Below are 25,683 nucleotides of genomic sequence, written 5' to 3'. Positions count from 1 at the left end.
GGGGTCTATACTTAGGAGTAGAATGGCTGGAATACATGGTAATTCTATGTTGAATTTTTTTGAGGGACGGCCACACTGTTTTCCACAGCTGGTACACCATTGTACTCAAATGCACTCATTTCCTCATTTTACATTTTAAACTCAAACCCACCAGCAATGCACAAGGCTTCCAATTTCCCCACATCCCCACTAGGACTGCTATTTTCTGCTTGTTTGATGACAGCCATTTTAATGGGTGTGAACCTTGTAGTTTTTCATTGTTATTGTTCAAAAGTAAACATTTTAAATATTATAATATGGCAACTCTGGAAATCAGATTTTACTCCGTCTCCTGGGTTTGGTATTATTACTGTTTATTGTCCTTGTTTGCTTAGTAACTGTACCAAACAAATTTAGTAAAATCTGTATTCTTCATCATGTACAGTCACTGAAGTCTCTACTCTATTAGCTTAGTGGTGAGCTAATTTTTGGACAGGGCTTAAAAGCCCGGAACCACCAAAAAGAACCTCCTAGTCTTGGGGAGCTTGCTGGGTCAGACAGTATGCAGGAACATGCAACTCTTGATCTTGGGGTCATAAGTTCGAGCCCCATGTTAGGTGTAGAGATTACTTAAAAAAAAAAAAAAAAAAAAAACACAACTCCCAGTCTTTATGGAGACATTCAGTGTGCATGCTGGCTTGGGGCTCCAACACTCATCCAGGAAATCTGCAATTCTATCTTTTGCCTCTTGCTTATGCAGAGTCTCAGGTCAGCCAGAGGCAAATGCTTAGGGCCTTTTGGGGTCTTTCCTGAGTATGTGCATAACCCTCAGCATGGATGTACCTTTCTGGAATGCCAGGGATAGGTTGGAGCTTCTCAAAGCCCTCATTCTCCAAAGCACCTCACTCCTCAACCTTTCCTGTCAAGCTTTTGGGATGGCCAGTTCTTTGCCCCACTGTTAACCATTGGCTCAGGCAGCAGAAATTGAAACCTTTGTCTATAAATGTTTTTGGAAAAATAGATCTTGGTTGGTGGCTATAGCAGAGGGTGAGTTCCAATTAGGCGGTCAAGACGAAGACAATGTTTGAGTAGGTTTTCGAGAGAGCCACCATACAGACTAACTAAGATCAGTTTGTAAGTGGGGTCCCTTCTTTTCCCCCCTGTACTGGTACTGGAAATGCAGACTGTTAATTCCGACGCTACTGATGAGCTGAGAACTGAGGGGTGGGACCTGGGTAAGTTCAAAAAAGCCACAAAGCTTGATGTTCTTACCAAGGTTCAGTGATATTCTCGAAAGAGGGCTCCCAGGGCTGCTTCAACTTTTAGTTAGTTTTCAGAATTCTAAAAAAAATGTGCTGCTGAGGGGCGCCTGGGTGGCCTAGTTGGTTGAGTGTCTGACTCTTGGTTTTGGCTGGGGTCCTGATCTCAGGGTCACGAGACTGAACCCCACGTTGGGCCCTGTGCTCAGCTGAAGTCTGTTTGAGACTCTCTCTCCTGCTACTGCTGCCCCTTCCCCCTCTCAAATAAATAGATACATCTTTAAAATAAAAAAAAAAATGTGCTGCAGACAGCTCCTGCCAATTCTTTATGGTGTTGCTTTTCTGTAGGGGGTGGGCTGTTGGAGTTCTTTATTCTGCTATTTTCTCTGGAGACTTTTTTTTTTCCCCCTTCTAAAGCTTACTTGAAAACCCCCAGCACCCCAGCTCAGGGACAGAAGGTTCAATAACCGATCTCTAACCCGTTGTTCAGTGGAACAGTGTGAGTGCCTTCAAAGATCGATTGCCTTCTGAAGGAGCAATGCTCCTCTCCCTGCCTCCTTTCCCAATGCCTGTCTGCCAAAGATTTGAGGCTGCTCTCCACACTGACTAGATTTCCTCTGTCCCATCTATCGAGTGAGAGTCTATGGAGAGTCCTCTCTCCCTGTACTGTCAGGGAACCTGAAGTTCAGAAAGTCTTACTGACTTGCTCAAGGTTGCACAGGAAGGTGACAATAGAGGTAGACCCCCAATCTCCTGTCTCCCCACCTAGTACTCTCTCTAAGGGATGAAGCTAGAGACATGTGTGCAGGTTTCTCTGTGGGGGTGAAGCAAAATCTCATTTTCTCCTTTGTGGTTAAGTGTTGGCCTCAAATGATCTCTCCCTATTCTCCCTTCCCCTCCCCATTACCCTATTCCCACACGTCATGAAGAAAGGATTTTTTCAGGAGAGGCTGTTACTTCTCCTGACTTCCAGGGGGTAAACATTTTCACCCAAAGCACTGCTTCCAGAAAAGTCCACTCTTTTAGAGTTCTCTACTGCCTGCTGTGGTATGTCCCAGAGAATCACGTGTGTTGGACTTGGAGAGGGTGACCTTTCATTTCACAAGTGAGGACACAGATCCAGTCATCTGTCTACACTGGAGATGCCCGGTCTGGCACACCCATCACACTTATCTGGTTTGCTAATTAGGCTGTTGTGTTCCAGAGGCACCTAAAATATAGTGTGGATGGTGCTCGCCGGGGTTGGTGATGCTCTAGAACCAAGTTACACGAACTTGCAGTAACCAATAAATACCATGTTGGATCAAACACACACAAACACACACACACACACACACACACACACACACACCTCTTATTTAGTCCAGGGCATTTGCTCCAGGTTAGGGTGTGTGTGTGTATGTACAGTGCTCTCTACTCCATGTAGTCATTTTGGGACAGAGGCTAGCAATGACTGCCATCTTCAGTGCATGACTTCTAAGGTGACTCTAGTTATTGCCATTCTAGCACGTGGAAGGGGAGCATAGAGAAATACAGGTGGGAGATTTTACAGGCCAGCCCTCCAGGTGGCCCACATCATGTCTATTTATATCTCTTTGGGGAGGACCTGTTCACAAGGCCAAGCCTAATAAAAGAGGTTGATGATAAAGGCCATGTAGTGGGTCAACCAGATGTCAGGCTACAGTCCTGTTATCAATGAAGATGGATAAAAAACAATGTTCACATCCCCACTTCTAGTACTCAGCCAATGGTGGTACTCAGGAAATACTTACTGAATTAGGACAGATGAATGAGTGAATGAATAGAAAGTTGAAGGAAGGAATGAAGTAGTTCTTTTAATACATGATTACAGAAATGTTTTTGTGGCCCTCAGTATTCTGTTAGCAGTGAAAAGAGGTTGCAGCCCCGCCAGTGTTTCTCCCACGGTGCACCCTCAATCCTCACATCTCAGTGAATGCATGGGGAAATAATTTTAAATGACCCGTTATTATCAATTTCAGTCAGTGGAATTCTGGAACTACATTATATATTCGTGGGGAGGGAGGATGAAGATTACAGCTATTGGTATGAGTTTTAACTTTAAAATGAATTAGCCTCAAGTTTTAGATAACAAATTTCTTTTGTTTTTTAAAAATAACTTTTTTGTTTATACTTTGCTGCTTTTGGTTTGTTTGTTTCTTTCTTTTGCTTTTTAATTGCTTTTATAGAAACACAGAACCTCTGTAAGGGACCTTGGAGATTACTGTGTCTAATCCTTTATGAATTCAGATGCAGCGTCCCTTAATATCCGTTCTCCCATTCTTTCTCAGTAATAGAAGGACCAAATTTTAGTTGCACAATGCTGTTCTGAGCAAAATTACATTTCATATCTTTCAGACAGTACAGTGTGATCGTGTAACTAGGTTATGGCCAATGGAATGCTGTATAGCAGCTTTTAAAAATCTTTCTTAACAGACAGTGGGCAGGGGTACCTGGGGGGCTCAGTTGGTTAAGTGTCTGCCTTCGGCTCAGGTCATGATTTCAGGGTCCTGGGACAGAGCCCCACATCAGGTTCCTGTTCAGTGGGGAGTCTGCTTCTCCCTCTCCCTTTGCCTGCCTCCCCAACTAGTGCTCCTTCTGTCATAAATAAAAAGATCTATTTTTAAAAAGATTTTATTTATTTATTTAGAATGGGAGAAAGACAGAGAGCATGATCAAGGGGGCAGGGAGTGGAGAAGCAGAGGGAGAAGAAGCAGGCTCTCCACTCTCCACTGAGCAAGGAGCCCGATGTGGGGCTCAATCTCAGAACCCTGGGATCATGACCTGAGCTGAAGGCAGCTGCTTAACTAACTGAGCCACCCAGATGACCTCATAAATAAAAAATCTTTAAGAAAAAAAGAGACAGTGGGCACATGGCTTGTACCTTCTTCATTCTTTCCTCCATATTGCTGCCATCTTGGGCATGAAATTGAGGTCATGCGCAATGAAGCAACAACGTAGGAAGAGCTTGGCTTACACCAATCCTCGACTGCCTACCTAGATGCTGATGTGTGGGAGAAAGAATCTTCTTTCTTTCTTTCTTTCTTTCTTTCTTTCTTTCTTTCTTTCTTTCTTAATTTTATTTATTTATTTGACAGAGAGAGAGAGAGATCACAAGTAGGCAGAGCAGTAAGCTAAGGCAGAGAGAGAGGAAGAAGCAGGCTCCCCTGATATCATGACCTGAGCCGAAGGCAGAGGCTTAACCTACTGAGCCACCCAGGTGCCCTGAGAAAGAATCTTCTGTTATGCTTAACCACTCACGTTTTGTGTTTTTCCCCCCAATCACTTCCAGCTGAACCTTACCCTGACTAATGCACTGCACACCCGATGAGGAAACTGAGACCCAGAGAAGTGAAGTGATCTGTGGTCTGTAATAGAGGAGCCGTGTCTCCACAGGTAGTCTTCACCACAGAAAAACCAAGAAAAGCAAGACAAAAACAAAACAAAACCCCCAATCCATAACAGCAAAAGCAGCAAAAATAATACATACAGGTCCACAGAAAAAAGAAAATTTTGCGGAACACAGATCCCTCTGTTCTAAAATCACTGGGGATTGACTAACTCTTCATACAGACTCCGTGAATCATGTTCCTCGGCTTTCTTTCTGGTTGCACAGGGAGCTCCCTTCCCTGGTTTCCCCTGCAGCTGGGCTGGTCACGGGACTAAGCTCCATCCAGTGCGGTATGAGTGGAAGGGACAGATACCACTCCAGACCCGCCTCCACCCCACATGTCCCATGCCCGTCCTCCAGGCTCCTTACCCCACCAGCAACCGCATACAAAGGACTCTGAGGTTCCAAGGGAGGGTGGAACCACTCAGCAGGGGAGCCTGGGTTTATGAATCACCAGGGGAGGCCACCTGCTGTCAGTGTGTGTGTGGGTGAGAAATAATTTCACGTTTGGGCATGTATTAGTTACATCCATGCACAATACAGTCTCATCCCCCCTCTTTGCCTCACATTGGTTTGAGTTGGAAGCTACCTGTGTTGGGTAGATTTTGAGTGTGAGGCAGACTTCTGCTGACATAGCCACCAGGTACGGTGGGATTTTCAGTCTTTTATGGTCTCAAGTTTGGCGTCCAACCCATCCCAGCTGAGTGTTGTGACCCTGCCTGTTTGTGCCTCCCTGAGCCCTCCTGATTCCTGGTCTTGAGAGAGAGAGAGCACTGCCGGCCGCCCTTCCCTGAGACCCTGCCTCGGCTCCAGCCATCCTGGGCTTTTATCCTTTCTCTGAAGTCTTGTCTTTGCTTTTATTTTGTCCCTAACCCCCGCTCCACATCTCTGCTATGTAATATTATTTGCCTTCAGGCTGACTGCTTAACCTACTTCTTTAAAAAATAATAAGTAAATGATAAAGTGACTTCTTCCTGACTTCTTCATTTACACCTCTGAACTGACACGGAGGGCTAGTCTTTCAGAATAAACAGAAGTCTGGAGTCTCTTCCATGTTCTCCAGTTAAAAAGCTTACAGCCCTTTGGGGATCACCCACAAAATTCTTACATTCTGAGAAAATTTCTGGCTCAGAAATTTTAATCAAATTAACCTGTTGGTTAATTCCCTTAACCGACAGGTGCTGAGCCCAGGGAAAAAGCAAAGCTCTAGCTCTCGGCTCTGCCCACTTCCTTAGGCTTCTCTTGTGTGGAAGTTGCCTTTCCAGAGAGACCTGTTTCCAGGCATTCCTGTTAGTTCTGATTTTGAGGTACACTTGCTTTAAGTCTCTGCAGCAGCCTCTTGATCTCCATGATACATGATGGCTGCCATCTCTCTGCATCCTTCCCCCAATCCCTGGGCAACAATGGTCAGTCACCCTTTGGCCAGTTTGGTACCTGCTATCCGCCCCCCACCCAAACTAAACAAGAATCACCTCAACAAGGGAGTGTAGAGGAAAGAGCTTCTACTAATCCCGGGGCCTCAGGAAAGCACACAGAACACCTTCCTTAATCTCATGTCCTCATCTGTCAAGTGGGGATAAGAATTACTTTTGTGCCTATGTTATATAATTGAGAATATTAAATGAGAGGAAGTTTGTGGAACCAGAGACACCCTGCAGAGTGCCACATACATGCTAGGACTATCCAGACTTTTTTGCTTTTGTTTATTTTTTTAAAAAAGATTTTACTTATTTATTTGACACGAAGATCACAAGTAGGCAGAGAGAGGGGGGGAAGCAGGCTCGGCCTGAGCAGAGAACCCGATGCAGGCTCGATCCTAGGACCCTGAGATCATGACCTGAGCTGAAGGCAGAGGCTTAACGCACTGAGCCACCCAGGCGCCCCTGTTTTGCTTTTAGAACCCGTTCAGCTTCACCTTTTCTAATTCCCTCCAACCTTCCGCCTCCAGCCTACTGGGCTGAGGATCTTTCCTGGAGAGGAAAAGGGAGGAAGACATCACACTTCCGGTTCGCCTCCTTTGCTGGACTTAGCTCCACCCTCCGCGTACTCCCTTGGTCTGGCTTGGACGGCTCACCTCCCTCCTCGGTTCAGGTGTCTCTGGGTGGCCTTCCAGGGTCACCCGTGGGTCTGCCTCTCAGAAATAGTCAGTTTCATACACCCTATCTTGAAATTAACTGAATTACCGAGCTCAGGTGGAATCAGAGTGCGGACAGAGAAGGAGATGGGGGCTTCCGTGGGCCTCAGCCCCGTGGGGGAAGAGCAGGATGGGCTTGATCAGTTCTGGCCCTGAAAGGCAGTCTGGGTTCTCTGTCCCTTCTGACCTCCTCCCATCCCACCGGTAAAACCATGTTGATAAAGTGACACCTTAATACAGTACTACTGCCCCCCAGATGGAGAGCCCTGTCCCCATCAAGGGGCTAATGGGGGGGGGGATGGAAAAAGAGAAGGGCGTCCCACCCAAAACTCACGTCTCAGCCCTTAGGGTCCCCCAAACAGCTTCGCCATCCCGAGCAGAATGGCAGAGACGGGGCCAGTGTCTCAGGAGGGCAAAGAAGGAGGTAGGTAGCGGGCTGATCCCAGGGTCCCAAAGTCCCATTTTTACTACGGAGTAGCCCGCACCGGTGGAAACCCCCTCCGTGGTACGTGGTGCGCCCTATCTAGCAGACCGCAAGCGGGGGAACCTGCGCAATTATCCCCATTCTCGCGGAGAAAAACTCTCACCCGACCGCAGCAGGGCACGAGGCTGCGATCTCCCGCTGCCGCAGCTCAGTCTGGAGCCAGTCCTCGCTGTAGCTTTCTCGTCTGCCTGGCGCTGCTCGGATCCCCGCGGAGTCCCTTGCGCTTGCCTCGGCCGCCCCGGGCCCGCGCTCACCCGCAGCGGCTACCCCCGGAAGACCGTACGCTGCGGACTCGCAGACAGCAGGCTCAGATGCCAGTCCCGCCGCGGTAAGGTGCGCGACTCTGGTCAAGTTCCCGAACACGGCGTCTCAGTTTCATCTTCCAGTAATAATAGCTTCTTTGGGTGGCCGCTGGGGGAATTCAACAGAAACCCCGTGTGCAAAGTTCCTGGCGCATACTAAGCGTTCAAGAAATGGCAGTTACGACCTGTTACTCTGGGGACCACCGAGTCACCGCAGGGCTGCGTTTCCATGGCCCAGGGCAAGTTACCTGGTTAATTCTGCCTGCAGTGAGCTTTCCAGCTAGTGAGAGCGCCTGGCTGGGCACAGCAACACATGCCCTTGGGAAAGACCCCGAACGAAGGGATGGAGGGCCGTTAGCCCGGTAAGGTCCGCCACACCTGCTGCTCTTGCCTTCCGGTCTGACCTGTCCTTCTCTTCATCGGAACTCGGCCGGCTCTTATCTGACTCCCAGGCCGCAGGAGCCCGGGTGCGGTCTCGTCGGGCCTGGGTGCCCGGGACAGACAGAGGATGGCTACTGGAGATGGCACGGTAGCGCATGGTTTTGTCGCCCGCGGCGCGTCCCAAAGGTCCTGGCTCCCAGGCCTCTGCCTCACGCCCGACCGCCAGCTCAAAGGGCCAGAGGAACGCGGCTGCCCAGCCCCGCGGTCCCCAGTTCCCCTGCCCGAAGGCGCCAGAGCTTTACGTGACCCGGGACAGCGCGCGGGCTACTCGTTCCGAGAGCCGGCCGCGCGGTGCCTGGCATCCAGCGCTCTGGTGGGACTTCGGAGGCCGCGGGGCAGGCGGAGTGGCGGGAGTTTTATCCGTAGCGCACCTGTGTTGGACGCGTACACACTGCTCCGCGAGTGAAGACGCGCTAGGCGCTCTGGCTGGGCTGGGCTGCTGAGAGCTGTCGATTTAGCTTTGCCTAAAGTCTGGGCCACTAACATCCTTAAGAAGGGCTCCCTCTACGTGTCCTCCCTGTGCAAGCCTGTTGCGTTTGTGGGTCTTCCAAGCACGGGAGACTTTGGGGGCAATTAGAGGCACCTGTCGGGCTTCAGGAGGGGGCTTTCTTCAGGGACATCCGCGGGTGTTACTTCGCCTCCCTCTGTGGCTGGCGTGGCCAGAAGCAGAATTTACCTAGAAGGGGAGAAACCTCGTGGCTGGGATTGTGGGAGAACTGTAAAACTCTTCCCTTCCAGACACCCAATCTGACCCTCTCCCCTGCGATTCATCCCTGCCACCGAGAAGCCATTTCTGAGTTCCAGTTGCACAGACACCCATAAGGTTTCAAGAAGAGACTCCTGCAAGGTGGGGATGGACGCCTTGACCCCAACACCAAGACTCAAGATATTTGGGGCCCAGGCTCAGCTTCACTGTGTGGCCCCTGGCAGCAGCAACGGAGGGAACCTCCGTCCCTTCCGTACCACCCACCACCCAGCCGGCACTGACTTCACGAATCAGAACAAACTTGTGCCTGGTTGGCTTCTGCCGGGGTGAGAGGAGAGGCTGGTCCTCCTCCAACCCCAGGAGCCTTCCCTTTACCAGAGGGAGTGCACAGGCGGAAGCCTCACTGTCAGTTCCCGGGAGAGTTCTGGGGTGTGCTGCTTCACCCACCCATCTAGGTACTCAGAAACAGCCAGACTCCTGGGGCACACGTCGGCCCCATCAATGAACATCAGAGCATTTTTTTTCACCCTATTGCACCTACACACTGTCTCAGGCCTTCTTATATGTCCCAGTACACCCTCACGCACTGGGTCTCTGCTGTTTCCAGATGCCCTAGACAGCTTTGCACCCGGAAGGTACGGATGCTCCTGAACCATTGGGATGGGCAACATGAAAAAAGGAGGGGCCTCAGTCAGGAGCCGAAACCTCCTCCACCCTTCTCCACCTGCTGCTCAACACAAAAACATTCACACTGTCCTCAGCAGTATCCCAGCAAGAGGTCCCTGCGTCCTGACTCCCGAGCCCCAACTTGGTTGGTCTCTGCTTTCCCAGACACCAAAATGGTGTTTCCTACGGGGACTGGGCAAAATCCAGCCCTGTGATCCCCCTCAGATCTCCCTGGCTCTGTTTAACTTTTGCTTTCCTGGCTCGTCTTCGCCACCTTGTCCCCATATATACCCACCACTTCCTTGAGATGCACTTTTAGTGGTGGGAACAACAGGGTCTGAGCTGGGACCATGTCCCAGCCAGGACTGCTGCTGGGCGTGAGGTGAGAGGGGAAGACTGCCCAGGAGGCACAGCGAACCCTCTGGCACCCCCTTTGCGCTCAGCAGCCCTTGACTTTTATGCCCCCAAGTGGGTGAGTCAGCCAGCTGCGCAGGAAGGCTGGATGCTACCTTCTTCATTCATTTTCACCTTCCAGGGTTGCATGGGTATGGAACCTTGTGGGAACAAATGAAAGGTGGACACAGTCAGGGGAACAGGAAGGGAGGGAGACTCGTGCTTCCAGAGCTGTCCTTTATGGTCCCCAGAGCAAAACTTTTGGCTTCCAGCTGCCACTGGGGAAGGGGTGACAGGCCATTAGGAACTGTGTTTGGTGGATGCCTAGAGGGAGCAGTTGTATTCATCTGACAGCATCTGTGCAAAAGTTATGTTCAGTTGGCACACTCTGGTGGGGCCCATAGCCTCTCGCTGGGTCTAGAGGAGTGTGGAATGGAGGACTGGATTGGTATGGTTTCTGCAGTGGGTGAGTAGCTGCTAGGGTTTATTTTCAGAGCTTCTGCATAGTTTCCCGTTTAAGTAAATATTTTCGGGGTTAGCTTTCCAAGGGGGAGGGAAAGAGGGAAATTGCAACAAGTAGCCAGACTGTGCTCGAATAAAGCTCCAGGGCAGGAACCCTGCCCCCTACCGGCCAGTGAAAGCTCCTGGCAACCTCCCTCGATCCCCCTCCGGCCCCTGGAAAGAAGGTGCCACAGGTGGGATCTCTGACACTCCTCTGGCTAGAACCATCTCTTTCCCTGGGGCACAGCCGCTAAGACCTTCAAGTCCAGCTTCACCGCAAGACCATGCCCTGGCACAGCAGATCGATGGACTAGGACTGGCTGCTGGCAGGGGCACGGGTGTGAGTGTGGGTCTGCATACTACTGGGGAGAAGCATGATGTATATTTGTGTGTGTGTGTGTGTGTGTGTGAGTTTACGTGTGGAGAGGCCCATTCGGGTATGTATCTCATATATATTGGAACAACAGTGTGTTTAGGTTTTTCCTGAAGACATGTTTGTGTCTCTGAGAATGGGTTGAGAGTCTGCATGCTTGTTTTTCTCTGTGTGTGAACATATGTGTGACAGTCAGTGTGTTTCCCTGTGTGGTCACAATGTGAAAGGGTGTGTGTTTCCGGTGCTATCAGGTGCCAACAGGGCCTGGCACATAACAGCCTTTCTGTCTCAGTGACTCGAATGATGATTGCGTATGGTGGTGTCTTTGTGAAAGTTCGCACAAAGCCTGTTTCCCTGGGAGTGGGAGTGTGGAAAATAGGAGGCAGGTAAGGGTATGTGGGCTCCAGAGTCTAAGCCTGGGACTGGTGGCTCAGCTCTGGGGACTCAAGGTGATGTTTCTGGTCTCTTGAGCCTCTGCGGACCCTCAGGCAATAGACGGTTCTTCACTCTGCCGCTCAGTGAAGGTCAGACAGCTGGGGCCATGTAAGCATAGACCTGCCCCGGGGGAAGCCAAGTTACACCGGAGAGAGCAGAGCCTCCCGAAGATGAGGAGTGCGCTGCCAGGGTTGGAGTTCTTCTTGTGGTGCCCGGTGGGGCCCATGCAGAGCAGTCTGAGCCTACTGGCGATTCCCTCGACCTTCAGGCCTGCACAGAGTAAAGGCAGAGGCATAGCTCCCCAGCCCAGTGAGCCCGCCCAGCTGTCCGCGGCTGCCCGCATCTTGGCCAGAACGACTCCGCAGTACTCAGAAAAGAGGCGCTAAAGGGTCTTCAGCGAACGCTGATTTCATCAGGGAGGGAAGTCTCCAAAGAGGTCCCAGCACTCTAGGATCTCGCTGTTCGAAGAGCGCCTCATTCCCTCTTTCCCGTGGATTCCAGGAGGCATGCCTGCACCGAAACATCCTGGGCGCAGAGGAGGAACGTGTTCGGTGCCCACAGCCCGGTCATGACCCGGAGACGCTAAAGCCACAACTTCCTCCTCGAGGAGTCCTGCACAGCTTGGAATCTGGCAGGATAGGCTTCCGAGCACCGCTTAATGTGGAGGGTGAAAGGTGGACCGGGGCCCCAAAAGGGAGAGGCTGCTACAGGTTAATGTACCCATACTAGGGACCGACTGAGCACGGTGTGCGGAGGTGCCCCGTGCTCCTATTAAAAACATGCGCCCACCGGCCAGGCCTCCCCAGTCTCCTCAGGCTTCCCTTCTTGCCCCCTCCTTTCATCACAGTCCCAAAACGACCGATTTCAGAGCCTGGAGACCTTTCCTCTACATCCACACGCACCACCCGGGCTTTGCGCGGGCTCCGCAGCACTCCTTGGGGCCTGCGAACCTGCCCAGGGCATGCCATCAGGTTCTGCGGACTGCTGCCACCGCTGAGGAAGCCTACGTGGTCCGGTTTGTTCCCCAGCTCTGGCATCTCCAAACATGCATCCCTTCCTTGTTCAGCACACAGCTTCTCTTTTCTTACTCTCCTCCCGAAATGAAGAAAGAGGAGAGCGAGGGCCCTGCTCTGGTAATGGCGGGGAGAAGAGTCCCCAAGAGGAGATCACCCACCCCCTTCGTGCTTTTGAGGGAGTTTTCCCGACAGGAAAGTGGGAGGCAGGGCTTTGGGAGGGTGGGAGGAGGTTTCAGAGTTTTCGGTCCCTTCACCTTAAGGGCTGTTATGCGCCCGTGAATGGGGGAAGGCGGCTCCTGATATCTGGGGCTCCTGGGACATCGCTGCCCAGAACGGTCCACCGGGGTGTCGAGTCCCTGTAGGGAAATCAGACACTGCTGCACTCCCGGATCACGGGCCTTGTGGTATATATCCATATATATATTTATGATTTCTAATTTTATTATAAAATAAAAGCAGAAATATTTCCCGAAGAACATTCACATGAGGGCGTAACAGGGAGACGGCAAGTCCGCGGCTCGGGAGGCACACTCTGCCGGAGCACTGTGGCCCCAGCCCCGGGAGGAAGAGGAGAGAACGCGGCCGGCCTCACTGGAGAGAAACAGAGGGGCAAGCGGCAAGGGCGCCGCTCCGAGTCCCCAGCACCCCAGTCCTTTCTCTTTCGCTTAAGTTATTAGGCGCGGAGCGGACACCTGCAGCCCCACTGAACCTTGGGGAGGGCCTCTGGAGAAGGCCTGGTTCCTCTGCTCTTCCCCTGCCACGTCCACCCGGGAAAGCGAGTTAGGAGGATGCAAATAGACGTCCCGGAAGGAGGAGAAAGGCTCGGGGGTACAGATCTTGGGGCCAGGAGAGCAAGGGGCCGGCCAGAGGAGAGACAGAAAAACAGAAATAGAGAAACAAAAACATACTGAGGGGTGACAAGCCAGAAATATGGAGGGATCGGGACCAGGGAAAGCAAGAAGGGGACGGAGAGAGGACAAGAGAGAAGGAAGGGAAAGGAACTGGAAGAAAGAGCAGGGAAGGGAAAAGGATAAAAGGGATGAGAAGGTCTGGAGAGAGAATATGAGAATGTGTATAATTTATTCCCTTCCCAGGTTCAAGGCCAGATCCCAGGCCTCCAAAACGATCTCAGAAGCAACTTGTTGAAAACAAATCCCAGACGAAGGCCAAACCGAAGAGCCATCCACCCTGCCCCCGCCGGCAGTTCTGCCGGCAGTTCTGCCCGCTCAGCGAGTGGGACTTTCAGTACCTGATGGGGTCGCCGGCACAGGGCGCCCTCCCGACATTGTCTCTGCGGTCCCCAGCGCCAAGCCTGGAAGGCGAGCGCGTCGAGGCAGGCGGGGCTCTAGGAGCCCAGGTCCACGAGGTTGGCCGACATGGGGTTGAGGATGGAGTCCTGCAGGCCGTGGTGGTGCTGCAGCGGGTCCGCGCCGCCTCCGCCCGGCACGGGCACGGGTACGGCGCTGGGGCCGGGAGGGTGGCCCAGGCTGTGCAGGGACGGCAGCCCAGGGGGCGGCGGCGGGCTGAGCAGCAGAGCGGGGCTCGACGACGAGTGGTCTGGCGTCCCCGACGGCGTCTTCTCGTCCTCCGAGCTGCCTAGCACCGACTTGCCGCTGCCATTCAGCGACGCAGCCAGCGGGTTGTGGCTGTTGGAGTTGGAGTTCTCGCTGTTCTCCCTGCAAGTGCAGGAGCAAAGCGGCCGGGTCAGCGGGGAAACCGAGGCCGCTCGGCGCCACCGCGTCGCCCGGAGCCAGAGCCCGCCGCTCGCCTCCGCGCCCGAGCCGCCGGGCGCTGCCCGCGGGTGTTTTCGGTTTCTACCATTTTCTCCGCCTGGCCTGGGGCTCTCGAGCTTTCTGCCGATTCTCTTACTCGTTCAGTACAAGATTTTCTCTCTCTTGTCCTTTTCTCTGTGCCATCTCTATCCCTTCGCGTCTCTTGTTCTTAACCTCTTGAATATCTTTCCTGTTCTTTGTAGATTGCGGCCCTACCGCTCCCCCCCCCCCCCCCTTGCACTGAGTTGCTAACATTTCTTTGCCAGAGGAGAGGGGCCGCAGAGCAGGGCTCAGTAGAGTTGGGGGAGAAGGAGACAGGAAGGAAGGGAAGATGCCTGGATTTTCAGACGCTTGGCTCCCCAAACCAGAGTTGTTGAGTGGAGGTGGGGCTGGGAGAGCCAGGTGAAGTTAGAGCTCTCAAAGGCCTTCACCACTTAAGGGAAATCTCTGATTGGGGGTCAGGCTCCTGGAGCTAAGGGTCCTTTCTTTCTAGGTCCAAACTGGCAGATCTTGTGAGGGCTCTCCTTGCTGGGCCCAAGGACAGGACAAAGCCCTCAGGTTGTAGCCTTCTCCCTGGTGGCACAGTGCAAACTTCCGCTGGAAGACTGGAAGCTGGGGGCTTGGAGAGCAGCCCTTGGTGGGGGGATTGCTAATCCAGGCCTAGACTTTTCCAGCATATAGAAACTGGAGGGTTCTGCCACTCTCACCTGGGGCCTGGCCTGAGAACCTGAGTTCTTCAGGAGTCTGGATGCATGCCAGGCTGGGTAGAGGGGGACCCCAGCAAGGAGAACCCACCTCCTGCTCTGCCTTTGACTGTCAGCCCGGACCAGATCGGGAGATTTGGAATCTTGGGTCACTTTTCTCTTCACTGGCTTCCCAAGACCTTTCTTTCTGTTTTCCTGGAGGGGAACTTCCTACATGGCTGGCAATGGAGAACTTCCAACTGTACATACCCTGACCTCATTGTCTGGGAGGCCAGGATCGGCCTGAAGCTCCCCCTTCCACTTTCAGAGATCTAGTTCCGCTGTTCATCAACACCCCGCCACCCAACCCGGACCCTAATCATTTACTCTGGGCTGCACCACGCCCTATACCCCCAACCCCAGGTGTCTTGTTTTGCTGTTACACTCAGGCTGGATTTCTGTTCCCACAACCGGTTTTTCTCCCATTTCCTCCTTCGTATTTGGGGTTCACAAGAGCCACAGGCTGGCAGTCACTAGGGCCTAATGGTCAACTGTTAGGCTGGTTCAGGAAGTCCTGGTTTCCTTGAGGACAAGGCAACTCCCAGCCCTTCTTCGGCTCTCAGCTCACCCCAGAACTACCAACCTCCCGCACTGTAGGGCCTGAGGGGAGAAGAGTCAAGAGCTGGACAGGCCAGGGAAGGACTGCTGGGTCCAAGAAGGCAAGAAAAAGGGCATGTGTTTCTCTTTGCTCTCCTACAGCTGACAATTCCTCCCAGTCTTGTTCCTCTTGGTCCTTCCTATAAAGGATAAAGTCTCCCTATCAACTTCCATATCCAGACAAGGACTATTCTTGCCCAGGCCCCTCCACGTGCAGGTCACACCAGGAAAGTATTAATCCCAGTCCTGACCCCTAATCTCACTTGGGCCTAGAGCCGAGTAAGACGAACAGGAAGTGCGCAGAAGTGCCCGTGAATTCGCACAGACAGCCCCAAATCTGCAGCCCTGAGAGAGTCCCCTCTGTCCTTCTGAAGACTGTCACACCCTGCCTGCTGTGTCCCCCATTGCACAGGATCCAGCCACTGTCTTGCTTTTGCCCCAAAGTTCGCTGCCTCTCCACTTTTCTTTGCAAGCGACCAGGGAGTGAGCTGACAACCTCCCCGATCGCTTTGCCCGCTTTAGACAAATTTCTGACCTCTCGGTCTCCCACCACAAGATCTGAAGGCCGGCAGGGTCAGTCGAGGCTGCAGCTGGGAAGTGGCAGGGACCGAGTATCCCGTTTAGGCCTCTTCCCAGGGGCTGCGCAGACGCCCCGCGACCCCCACCCTGGAGCCCCGGGGGGAACTGGCGCCGAAGTTCTACTTACTCGTACCTTTCTTTGGCCTCCGCTGCCCGGTCGCGCTGCCGCCGGTTCTTGAACCAGTTGCTGACCTGCGTGGTGGTGAGGCCAGTGGCCTCGGCCAGCTCGCGCTTCTCGCGCGGTGAGGGGTAGGGGTTATGCGCGTACCACTCGCGCAGCACGCTGCGACTCTTTTCCTTGAAGCAGTAGCTGGTCTCCTCGCCGTCCCAGATGGAGCGCGGCAGCGGAAACTTGCGGCGCACGCGGTATTTGCCCACGGCGCCCAGAGGCCGGCCGCGCAGCTTCTCCGCCTCGATGTAGTGCGCCTTGAGCCACAGCTGCTGCAGCTTGGCGTGGTTGTGCGGCGAGAACTGGTGGCTCTCCAGGATCTTGTAGAGCTCGCGGAAGTTGCCGCGGTGGAAGGCCACCACCGCCTTGGCCTTGAGCACACTCTCATTCTTGTGGAGGTGCTCGCAGGCGGGCAGCGACCACAGGAAGCGGCCCAGCCGCTCGATGTTGCCGCCCTGCTGCAGCACCTCGCACACGCACGCCACTTGCTCCTGCGTGAAGCCGAAGGTTGGCAGCATGGACATGGTGCCGGCTGCGCCCCCGCCCGCCCGCGCGCGCCCTCACCGCGCTGCGCTGTCCGGCATGGGCGCCTCCCCGCCGGGCCGTCCGCGCCGAGAGGCGGGCGGGGCTGCCCCCCCCGGCCCCGCGCGGTCTCCCGGCGAACTCCGAGTCACTGCAGCCCGTCCCGGCGCCGGCCGCAGCTGCCGCGCTCCTCCGCGCCCCCGCCGCCTTCGCGCCTCGCCTGCGCCCTCGTCCAAGCCCGGGGGTAGCCCGGGGCGCCGCTCCGCATGCTCCGCGCCCGCCCGCCGCTCCCTCGCTCGTTTCTCGCTCGCTCTCCCTCCCGTCTAGCTCGCTCGCTGCTTTTTTAATAATATTATTCTAAGCGGGCATGAGGCGCGGCGGCCCGCGCCCTGATTGGTCTGGTTATCTGACCCGGGGCCTGCCCGCGCCAGACAATAGTCGGAGTCAAATTATTCGCCATGGAGACGCTGTCAGTCACTGGTAACCCGAGCCCCGGCGGGTCGGGCGGCTCCCCCCGGCCGGCTCCGCTGACAGATCGCCGGGCTCAGCGCAAAGCCGAGGGCGGCCCGAGACGCGAGCGGGAGGTGCTCCAAGAACCTGGGAGGAGGAGAGGACCGGGCGGGGGCCGGCGGCGGTGGTGATTGACGGGGCGGACGCCCAAAGAGCAAGGGAGAGGACGGGCACGGGAAGGGGGAGGCGGAGTGGAAACGCTAGGAGAAGAAAAGGGGAGGATCGAGGTGGGGAGGGAAGACGGGAGAGGAGAAGGCGGGGAACTGTTTAAGGGGGTGCTGGGAGGAAGAGGAGTGAGAAGGGTGGAGGGTACCTCGAGGGGGAAGAAACTTAGAACAGCTTTCTCGAGGCCCCACCGGGTGCCCTACCCCCACTCCAGGTCTTCAGCCTCCTCCCGGGCCTGCGTTTTGGGGATAGATTCTGCCCTGGAGCGGACCAGTAGGATGGGAGAGTTTGGACGTGCTTGGGCGCCTCTCAAAGATTTGGTTTTTCCTCCTGACAGCGCCCCGCCCCCATCCTAGGAACTCCGGACCTGGGCGGTCTTCGAGGGAAAGGGGGAGGGAGTAGGAGACAGAAGTGGAGAAGATTTGGCAGTGGCCGCAGGCGGACGCCTGAGAATCAACTTCTTGGAGGATCCCGCCTTTCCTCTTTCTCCTAACGCGGCCGGCTGCCCCGAGGTCGGTACCGCCCCAGCTCTGTGCTTTCTGCTCTTTGCCGGGCAGGGACTCACACTTAACCCTACGGGTACCACGGCCCAGGAAACGCCAGGCACTAACTTGGGGCCTTTAAGAAAAGTGACTCCTGTCTGCTGCGCCAGCAGTCTGCTCACGGGGAGGCGAGGGCATAGAGTCTAGGACGCCCGTGGCCTTCGCCGGTGGGTGGTCCGGGAGGGCAGAGTAGGCGCAAGACTTGTGTCCCACCCTCTGGCCTCTGAGCTCGGACTTGGCTTCGGGCATCTCCAGCCTGGGAACCAGATCTCCGAGCTCCGGAATAAGGGTCTTAAAAGGGGAATCCTGGTTTTTTCGTTTGTGTCTCTATAAGGGAGTGCATGGAAGCAGTGGTGCTGGTTCTCCTGGAGGAGGACATGGAAAAGTAGGTGGAAGATCTGGAATTGGAAGGCGGGGGAGAGGGGTGCTGCTGCTGTTTCTACGGTTTTGAAAAACCCGGGGCTTAGCTTCTTCCTGGACTGGTCCTTTTCATTTCGGTTTCCTGGTCTTTGCTCTGAGCTGTTGGGAGGCCGGAGTCAACTCTGCTTCCAGTTCCAGGACCCAGGCCAGCACAGAGCCTGGACTCTGCCCTCAGCTTAGAACTGTGGAACCTTTGTCTAGGCCACAAATCTCCCCCACCCCATCCTTTAAAATTTTCTCTGGAGGTTGTGCTAGGAGCACCAGATGGGCGTCCAGAACCTTGGGTTCAAGTTTTTGCTTTGCTTGGTGTCTAGGAGAAAAGTCTGAGTTTATTTCATCTCCTTAGTGAGATTTCCAGAAGTTTCCCCCTGCTTTATCAGTCTAGAAGTCCTCTGGGGGAGTTGCAGGCATGAAAGAGTGGAACCCTGGGACTCACGCTAAGACTTGCTTTTGGAGGCCTCCTGGGTGTGTGTTATGAGATCAGGGCTGTAAAAGTAGGTTCCAAGCCAGTGCTAGGGACAGCTCCCTGTAGACGTGCAGGTAGCATCTTCCGAGTGTGTCTATTGGGTGGGAGGAGCTCTGCTGCATCCAGGCCACTCTATCCCCAGTCCTGTGTGCTGCTACCCGGGATTCACACAACAGTCAGTCTTAGAGGCCTCTGGAAGACATGGCGAAGTATTTCTCCCTGGCTGCACTAATGTTCACAGTCTACCTTGCTGACCCCCAAGAATGGGCAGCCTACTCTTTCCAAGACCTCATCTTCAGCCACATGGTTAATGATAAGAAGTTGGTCCAAGCTCTCAACCATGGCCATCTTACATCTTGGCAAGGTCAGGCTGGGCTGAGGGGGAGTGGGGACCACTCACCATGTGAGTGGGCTTAGGCAGTAGATTCTTGATATAAGACTGGGCTTATGATCTGTTCCACTTCACTTTCACCCACTAGTAGATGAGGCTTGTGTGATCTTTCTTGTGTCCCTGCTGATTCTGGGGAGGGCTGGGTCTGAGAATCCTCAGCTTGAAAAGGCAAGTGAATTTTGCATCTTTAGCCCGAACTTCCACCATGAATCTACCCCTCCCTGGTCTGTTGGAACTTCAGGATTGAACTTCCCCCAGAGCTGGGTTCTGCCCTGGTCAGCTAAGGCATGTTTTCTGAAACTTCAGACTCACTGTTCTTTCCAGCTTTGCCTTTTTTGGGACCCCTGGCTGCCAAGCCCCAGAGTCACCCGTGCCAACAGCATAGCCGTGGACCTGGATAATATCATGTGCACCATGTGAAAAGTCATCACAGAGCAAGCATGGAAAACCTGGAACACCATGACCCAATGTCTGGGTGTATGTGCCTATGCCACCAGCTCTCCCCTTCCCTCCATATCGTAGGAAACTGGCTCTAGCAGGTCTGGGCTAGAACCTCTTGTTAGCAGGGACAGCTGAGTGCCTGCCCTATAAAGGTTACAAGCTCAGCTAGACTCTCCACCATCTGAAGCCCCCTCCGTGCCTTGCCCCCTTGCTGGTAGTATTTGCCACAGGACAGAGCACCTGGCAGTATTTGGGTGAGGTGAGTTAAGGCAACCTTGGCTCCAGGTTCCAGTGCTCAGAGCAGCTGCTGGAGAAGCCTTGGTTCTAACCCACCCCAATCTATCCAATCCCATATTCCTTCCATCTGAAGACATGCTGGGGAGGTCTGCACTGGTCACTTCATCAGGCACAAATAAGACAGGCTCTATGGTGGGGAAGGGGAAAACTTGTAGGTAGGTGGAAATTTGGCACTCACTGAAATGTGTTCTTTCGCCTCCAAGGTGTGCTGGAGGTCCCATGGGATCACACTTTCTGGAAGGCAGCAGTGCAGGTACATAGGTGAACTCACTGACAGACTGTCCCTGCCCCTTGCTCAGGAACAGTCTGGGGGCTTTTGTGTCTGGAACTCCCCAGAGCAAGGCCCCAGCAACCACCCCGCCCCCCCTCCCCGCCCCCACAGATGGCACCTGATGCCCAGTCCAGTGCTAGCATATTGCCCACTAACAGAACTTCTTCAGAAAGGAGAATGCAACCTCACCAGCCTCCTAGGGGCTTCCCTGACTTTGGGTTGAGGCCATTTGGGAAAGAACTGGGTGATGTAAGGAGGAGCTGCTTGAAGGCTATTTCCAACGCTAGCAGAGGAAGGAGCGAGGGGGCGGGGTGCTCGGTGTCAAAACGGAAGGCCAGAAAGGGTTTTTTAAATCTTTACTTTTTCCAGTCTTTGAAGGCTGCAGACCACCCCCCCACCCCCACCCCTTACCCTGAGTCAGGACATACTATGGCTTTGGAGCCGCCAATCCCTGGGGACCTCCCCATAGCGCAGGTCGCACCAGGTTGCGACATCTGGGACATCGCTGCCAGGGGTGGGGGTGGAGGTGGTGAGCGTCAGCGCCCCCTATTCCCGCAGCACCCTAGCTGAGACCTGGCCTCCCACATCCGCCTAGACCGCTGCGCGTTTCGTTGCAAGCGGGCAAGTGGCGCAGGGCCGGTGTGCGCTGAGGCTCCCGCGGCCTCCCTGCGGCGGGGCCCTGGGCCCTGGGGCCCCTCAGGTTGCATGGCGGCCCCGGGGTGGGGGGAGGGACCAGAGTAGTATTTGCAAAACCCGGCACTCCACGGTTTTCTGTGTTGCCCAACGTTTGGGGGCAGTCAAGGCGCAGGCATTCCACTCACATAAATCTCCATTTCAGAAAGTCACCCCCAAGGCATCCCAACCCCGGGAAAGGTTTCGCGCTGGACTCCCAGCGTTAGCCCTCCGGAAAAAGCGCGACTCGGGGCGTCACCGACGCCGCATGTGCCTGGCACAGTCACAAGCCCCCCAGGGCCGGAGTAGCAGGGTCCCTCTCTGGGCCTTTTGTTCCACACCCACGAGGCGGCCTAGAAGGCCCTCCCGAGACAACGGTTCGGAGGTCGCGGGCTCACAGGGATTCTTGTTCCAACGAAAAGAGTGAGAACTAGGGCTGGGGTCCCGTTTGGAGGCCGGCAAATCGGTGACTCAGCCCGAGAAGGCACCAGCACCGAGAAAGACCAAGCGGGACCTGAGGCGGGTACCCAGGCCCAGGGCGCTGTCCGCCCTCGGATGGCGCCCCGCCTGGCTCTCTCTGCCTTCTCTCCCCGCCCGCGGTCACGGTCAGGGCTGGAGTCCGTCCCTTCCTGCCTGCGCCACGCTCCCTCCCGGGCTGGCAGGGGAACTGGCAGGGTACGCTGGGCCCCTTCGCCGGCGGAGAGGTTGGGGTGTGGGCACGGCGGGCCGGGCATCCGGGTGGGGCGGCCAGGCTCTCGGTTTTGGGTTAAGGAAGCAGCCTAAGTCCGCCGCCTGATTTTTGTTCTTGGTTTTTTGTTTGTTTGTTTGTTTGTTTTTCTTCTTTCTTTTGTGTGGGCCCCAGAGGGCCTTTGCGTCCTTAAACCTGCCTTGGCCAAGTTTGCCCGATAGAGCCCCCAAGTGGCAGGTCCCAGAGTCAGGGTCGTTGGGTGGGTGCGCAGTAGTCCCCAGGCCTCTAGTGGAGGAGGGAGAGGGCGCCAGGAGGGCCAGTTGGTGCCTCAGTATCCACCGGCCGCCAGCACTAGCTGAACGTTTGCGCTGGCAGAGAGGCCACTAGAAGTAGGGCGCATTGGGGATGTGCGCTCCCTTGGGGTGCACTAGTTTGCCAGGGTCTGATCGCAGGACCTCTGGGGAACAGTCACTGGCTTTTAACCCTGGTATCTCCACCACTTCTACCCACCTGCGTGTCCCCCCTCCTCCGGGAATCCGGATCTGCCTTGCACACAGTGGGTGCCCAGGAAATGTTTGAATGGATGCCTGAATGACCAGTGGAATTTGACTGACAGCTGCAACTGCGGAGTACCAGGCCAGTAGAAAAAACGGCCTTTTTCCTCTTCTTTTCTCCTGTTCTTCCCTCCCAGCTCTCCTCCTCTTTGTAGGGGAAGTCTCAGAGACATTTGCGCGCTTCCTCCAACCAGAAGCACTAGGAGCCAGAGAGTCTCTGTAGGGCCACATAGAAACTGCAGACTGTACTCGCGGCTGTTAGAAATTCTTTCTAACTGCCTGTAGCATTACCAGGTTCCCTTGGGTTGCAGGAAAGAAAGTTTTCTAAGTCGAGCTGGTCTAATTTTTCTGGGGCTGCTGTCTTTAGTTGCATTTCCTTAGTTACTTTACAGAAATCCTCTGTAGGCAACGTGTAGATCAGGTTTCCTATAAGAAGTGACTGTTTTTTTTTCTTCTTTCCATTACCTGTGAGAAATTCTATCCGGGAGTAGGGATTCCTGGCTTGGCACTTCTCTCTCCTGCAGTATCTATTTTGATTAGCATTAATTACAATGCATCAACCCCACTCATCAGTGATACCCCCGCCCCCTGGCTAGTGACTGCTGTTGGCTCTCCCGATTTGGGTGGCACCTAGGCAAGAGGGCACTCTTCCCCAACCATTGGAAGCAGCCACACAGGGCTTTCCACCAAGTTCTGCATCTTTTAAAGGGAAGCTGAAAAAAGCCAGATTGTTCTTAACTTGGAAATCTAATACTTTATTTTGTTGTCTCTGTGAATTAAGGCTAAAATCCTGGGGCTGTTTCTGATCGAAGAATGTGTGCTAATTAATTTATGCACCGTGCTGTGAAAACGCTCTAATAAAGTCAGTAGAAACAAGATATAGCCCTGCTGGGGAGGGCACAGAGCTTAGGAAAACCTGTGTGCGAGGCTGTTGCAGAAGGACCAGGACAATGTCAACCTCAAATAGATGTCCTGGTAGCACTGTGGCATCGAGTTTTTGATGACAGGTGTGGCTGGCCCTCTGGCAATTACCATCTTTGTTCCAATCATTCTAGTATAGTTGCACTGTTAGTAAATGCTCACCGTTGGGGACAGTGGTGTGGGTGGAACAGAGGGCATGGGCTTTGTTGTCAGACAGAACTGGGTCCTTGGTCCAGACCCATCACTGTAGTAAATTACTCACTCTTGGAGCCTGTTTTGCTCATTTGGAAAATGAGAATAATGACCCAGGGCTTGGTGCACAATAAGCATTCAACAACAATTTCTTGTTGAATTGAATACAGTTGCATTTGGGATTAGGGATAAAGTTTACACAACATCTGGTTCACAATAGGTGCTTAATAACTAAGGCTTCTGTTACCGGGATGTGATGGGTTAGTGTGTTTGCATAATTACATACAATCGATGTTATTTCAGAAAGCACTTGTCTTAAGTGTCAAAAGGCAGATTTAATTTCCAGGTGACAAATATTATCAGACCTCTGTGGAATGGACAGAACTGGGCTAAGCACTGTGGGAAATGTTCAGAGATGTGGCTGGAGGCCCTGGAGCAGTTGGAATCCTGGAACTTGCACACAGGAGACTACCTGGATCTCTGCAGCTCACCACCTGCAGCAGCTTTGCTCGAGGGCAGGGTTTGGAGTCAGGCTATCTACTTAAACACTGCCTCCGCCCCTTAGTAACAGTGTGACCCAGTGTGACCAAAGGTAAGTCACTTAATCTTATGGAGTCAGTTTGCCAGTCCAGGGAGAATTAAAAAGTTGGTGTAACGGGGAGCCTGGGTGGCTCAGTGAGTTAAGCCTCTGCCTTTGGCTCAGGTCATGATCTCAGGGTCCTGGAATTAAGACCCACATCAGGCTCTGCTCAGCGGGGAGCCTGCTTCCTTCCTCTCTCTATGCCTGCCTCTCTGCCTACTTGTGATTTCTCTGTCAAATAAATAAAAATAAAATCTTAAAAAAAAAAAAAGTTGGCGTAAGAAACACGTTGCTCCCAGGGTTTGGGGAAGACAAGATGAACTAACTAATGTATGTGAAAAGGCTGGGTCCCTGTTTGGAGATGGACAGGAGAACTTCAGCTGCCATAATGTTTTGCATTATCTTATGATGTTTCCAGGATTTTGGTCTCATTAAGACAAGTCTCAGAAATCAAACGACAGCTGCATGCAAGTGTGACATAGCATGTTCCTATGGGGTCGAGACCAAGGCTGCTGCTTCTGTTGTTTTGTTCTCACAAAGCCTCATGAGAGCTCCACAGGCAAGTGTGGATTTTGTGTTGTGACCTTGAGTAAATGCCCACCCCTCAACTCCTTCCTCATCAGTCTTCCGGGCCCCAAGATGGAGCCTGTTATGGCTTAAAATGAAAAATAGCTTCCGCTAAGAGAGTATCCTTTATGCACAGAGCAGTATACTAGTGTATAATGGGTACCATAATCCTATGAAATGGGTATTATCAGCATTTATGGAGGAGAAGACAGGCTCAGAGGCTAAGCAACTTGACCAACTTACCATACAGATGGTAAAGAGCCTATGAAATTTCAGTCCTGGATGCCAAAACCCATAGTAAAAACCAAAACTAATTGCCGTTAGTTCCTCTCTAATGGCAACAGGATCATAATAATAGGAAGAATTTGCTGAATGCCTATTATGTGCCAGGAACTGTGGTATCTCACATAACCTCGAAACACCTCCATGAGCTAGGCGTAACTCCTAGCTCTGTTTCACAGGTGGTGACACTGAGGGGCAGCTATCAGAAAACCCGAGTACTTCCATCTGGGTCGTTTGGCTCTGACCCACTTGACTGGGACAGCTTTTTACCAAGCGCTCTCCCTTCACCCCTTAAGCCTTTCCACTCCAAGCTCAGGTTCCCTGGGCACTTCCAGCTCCCACTGGTTGAGAGGTCCTTGCAGGTGTCAGGAAGATGGTTCTAGGTTCCAGGAAGAGCCATCTCTGCCCAACTCAGATTCCAGCCCCCAGGCCATGGGGTTTGTGGCCTTCAGTCTTTGTTAGCCCTAGCGGGGCAGGAGCCCACTGTGACCAGAGCAAGCTGGATGGCAGCCTCAGTCCGCAGCTAGTAAAGTTGGGATGGACTCAGGGTCCCATTGTGCCTGGGGTGAGCTTGGGGGACTCTGGGAATTGTTTAAGTCAAGGTATTTTGGGATACAAGCCACGGAAATCCACTCAGACTAACAAGAGAAACAAAAGAATAAATTTATTATAAGGATTCAGGAGTAGCATGTGGCTTCAAGGGCAGGGAACACCACTGTCCTTAACAGGGTGAAGCCAGAAGCTGGACAGTAGTTAGAAATCAAGGCTCTTCCTCCCCCCCAGTGGCAGAGGGGTCTCTCCTCTGCTCCCCTCTGAGCATCCTTGTTTTCTCTCTGAAGAGCAGCTTGCCCTGATGCCACTCCGTTTAATACTTCCCCAGCTTTTCATTGAGCCCCTGATTCAGCCACTCAGGAGGCACTCTAAACTCTCTGTTGGAGGTTCAGAATTTGGGGTGGGGGGGGAATGGAGAGAAGGAGAGGAAGTTGGAGGGGAGAGGGAGAGAGAGAAGTGGGGAAGAGGGAGAGAGAGAGGGAAAGGCAGGGGGTGGGGGAGAGGGAATCTTATAGGCTTATCTTGGGCCCAGTGATTCCCACTGCAGTCAGGGATGTTGGGTGGGTGGGTGGGACTCTGGCCCCCTACCCAATCTGCAGGGACTGTGAACCCAGACCCGGCAGAATGAGGCGATGAGTGGACTACTGTTCTAGTCTGCTATGGAATGTAGACGTCTAGCACTTAGTACATAA

At 53.6% G+C, this 25,683-nt stretch overlaps 1 protein-coding gene across 2 annotated transcripts; it reads right to left on the bottom strand.

The window, feature by feature from the left end:
- Nucleotides 1-12,517: 12,517 nt before the first annotated feature.
- Nucleotides 12,518-16,574, bottom strand: SIX2 (SIX homeobox 2). Of its 2 annotated transcripts, none has more exons than XM_004752990.3 (2): nt 15,917-16,574; nt 12,518-13,774 (listed from the first exon to the last, which is right to left on the bottom strand). In XM_004752990.3, the coding sequence occupies exons 1-2, from the start codon at nt 16,480-16,482 to the stop codon at nt 13,444-13,446; spliced, it is 897 nt and encodes a 298-aa protein (XP_004753047.1). In that variant the 5' UTR covers nt 16,483-16,574; the 3' UTR covers nt 12,518-13,443. The 2 variants fall into 2 exon arrangements, with proteins under 2 accessions (XP_004753047.1, XP_004753048.1); XM_004752991.3 differs by having other exon boundaries at nt 15,923-16,574.
- Nucleotides 16,575-25,683: the final 9,109 nt, after the last annotated feature.

This window comes from Mustela putorius, unplaced genomic scaffold (genome assembly GCF_011764305.1).
Source record: "Mustela putorius furo isolate JIRA1106 unplaced genomic scaffold, ASM1176430v1.1 tig00000224_pilon_pilon_pilon, whole genome shotgun sequence".
In the NCBI taxonomy this organism is placed as follows: domain Eukaryota; kingdom Metazoa; phylum Chordata; class Mammalia; order Carnivora; family Mustelidae; genus Mustela; species Mustela putorius.
Note: the sequence above shows the minus strand (reverse complement) of the source record. Positions and strands in the feature narration are given on the sequence as shown.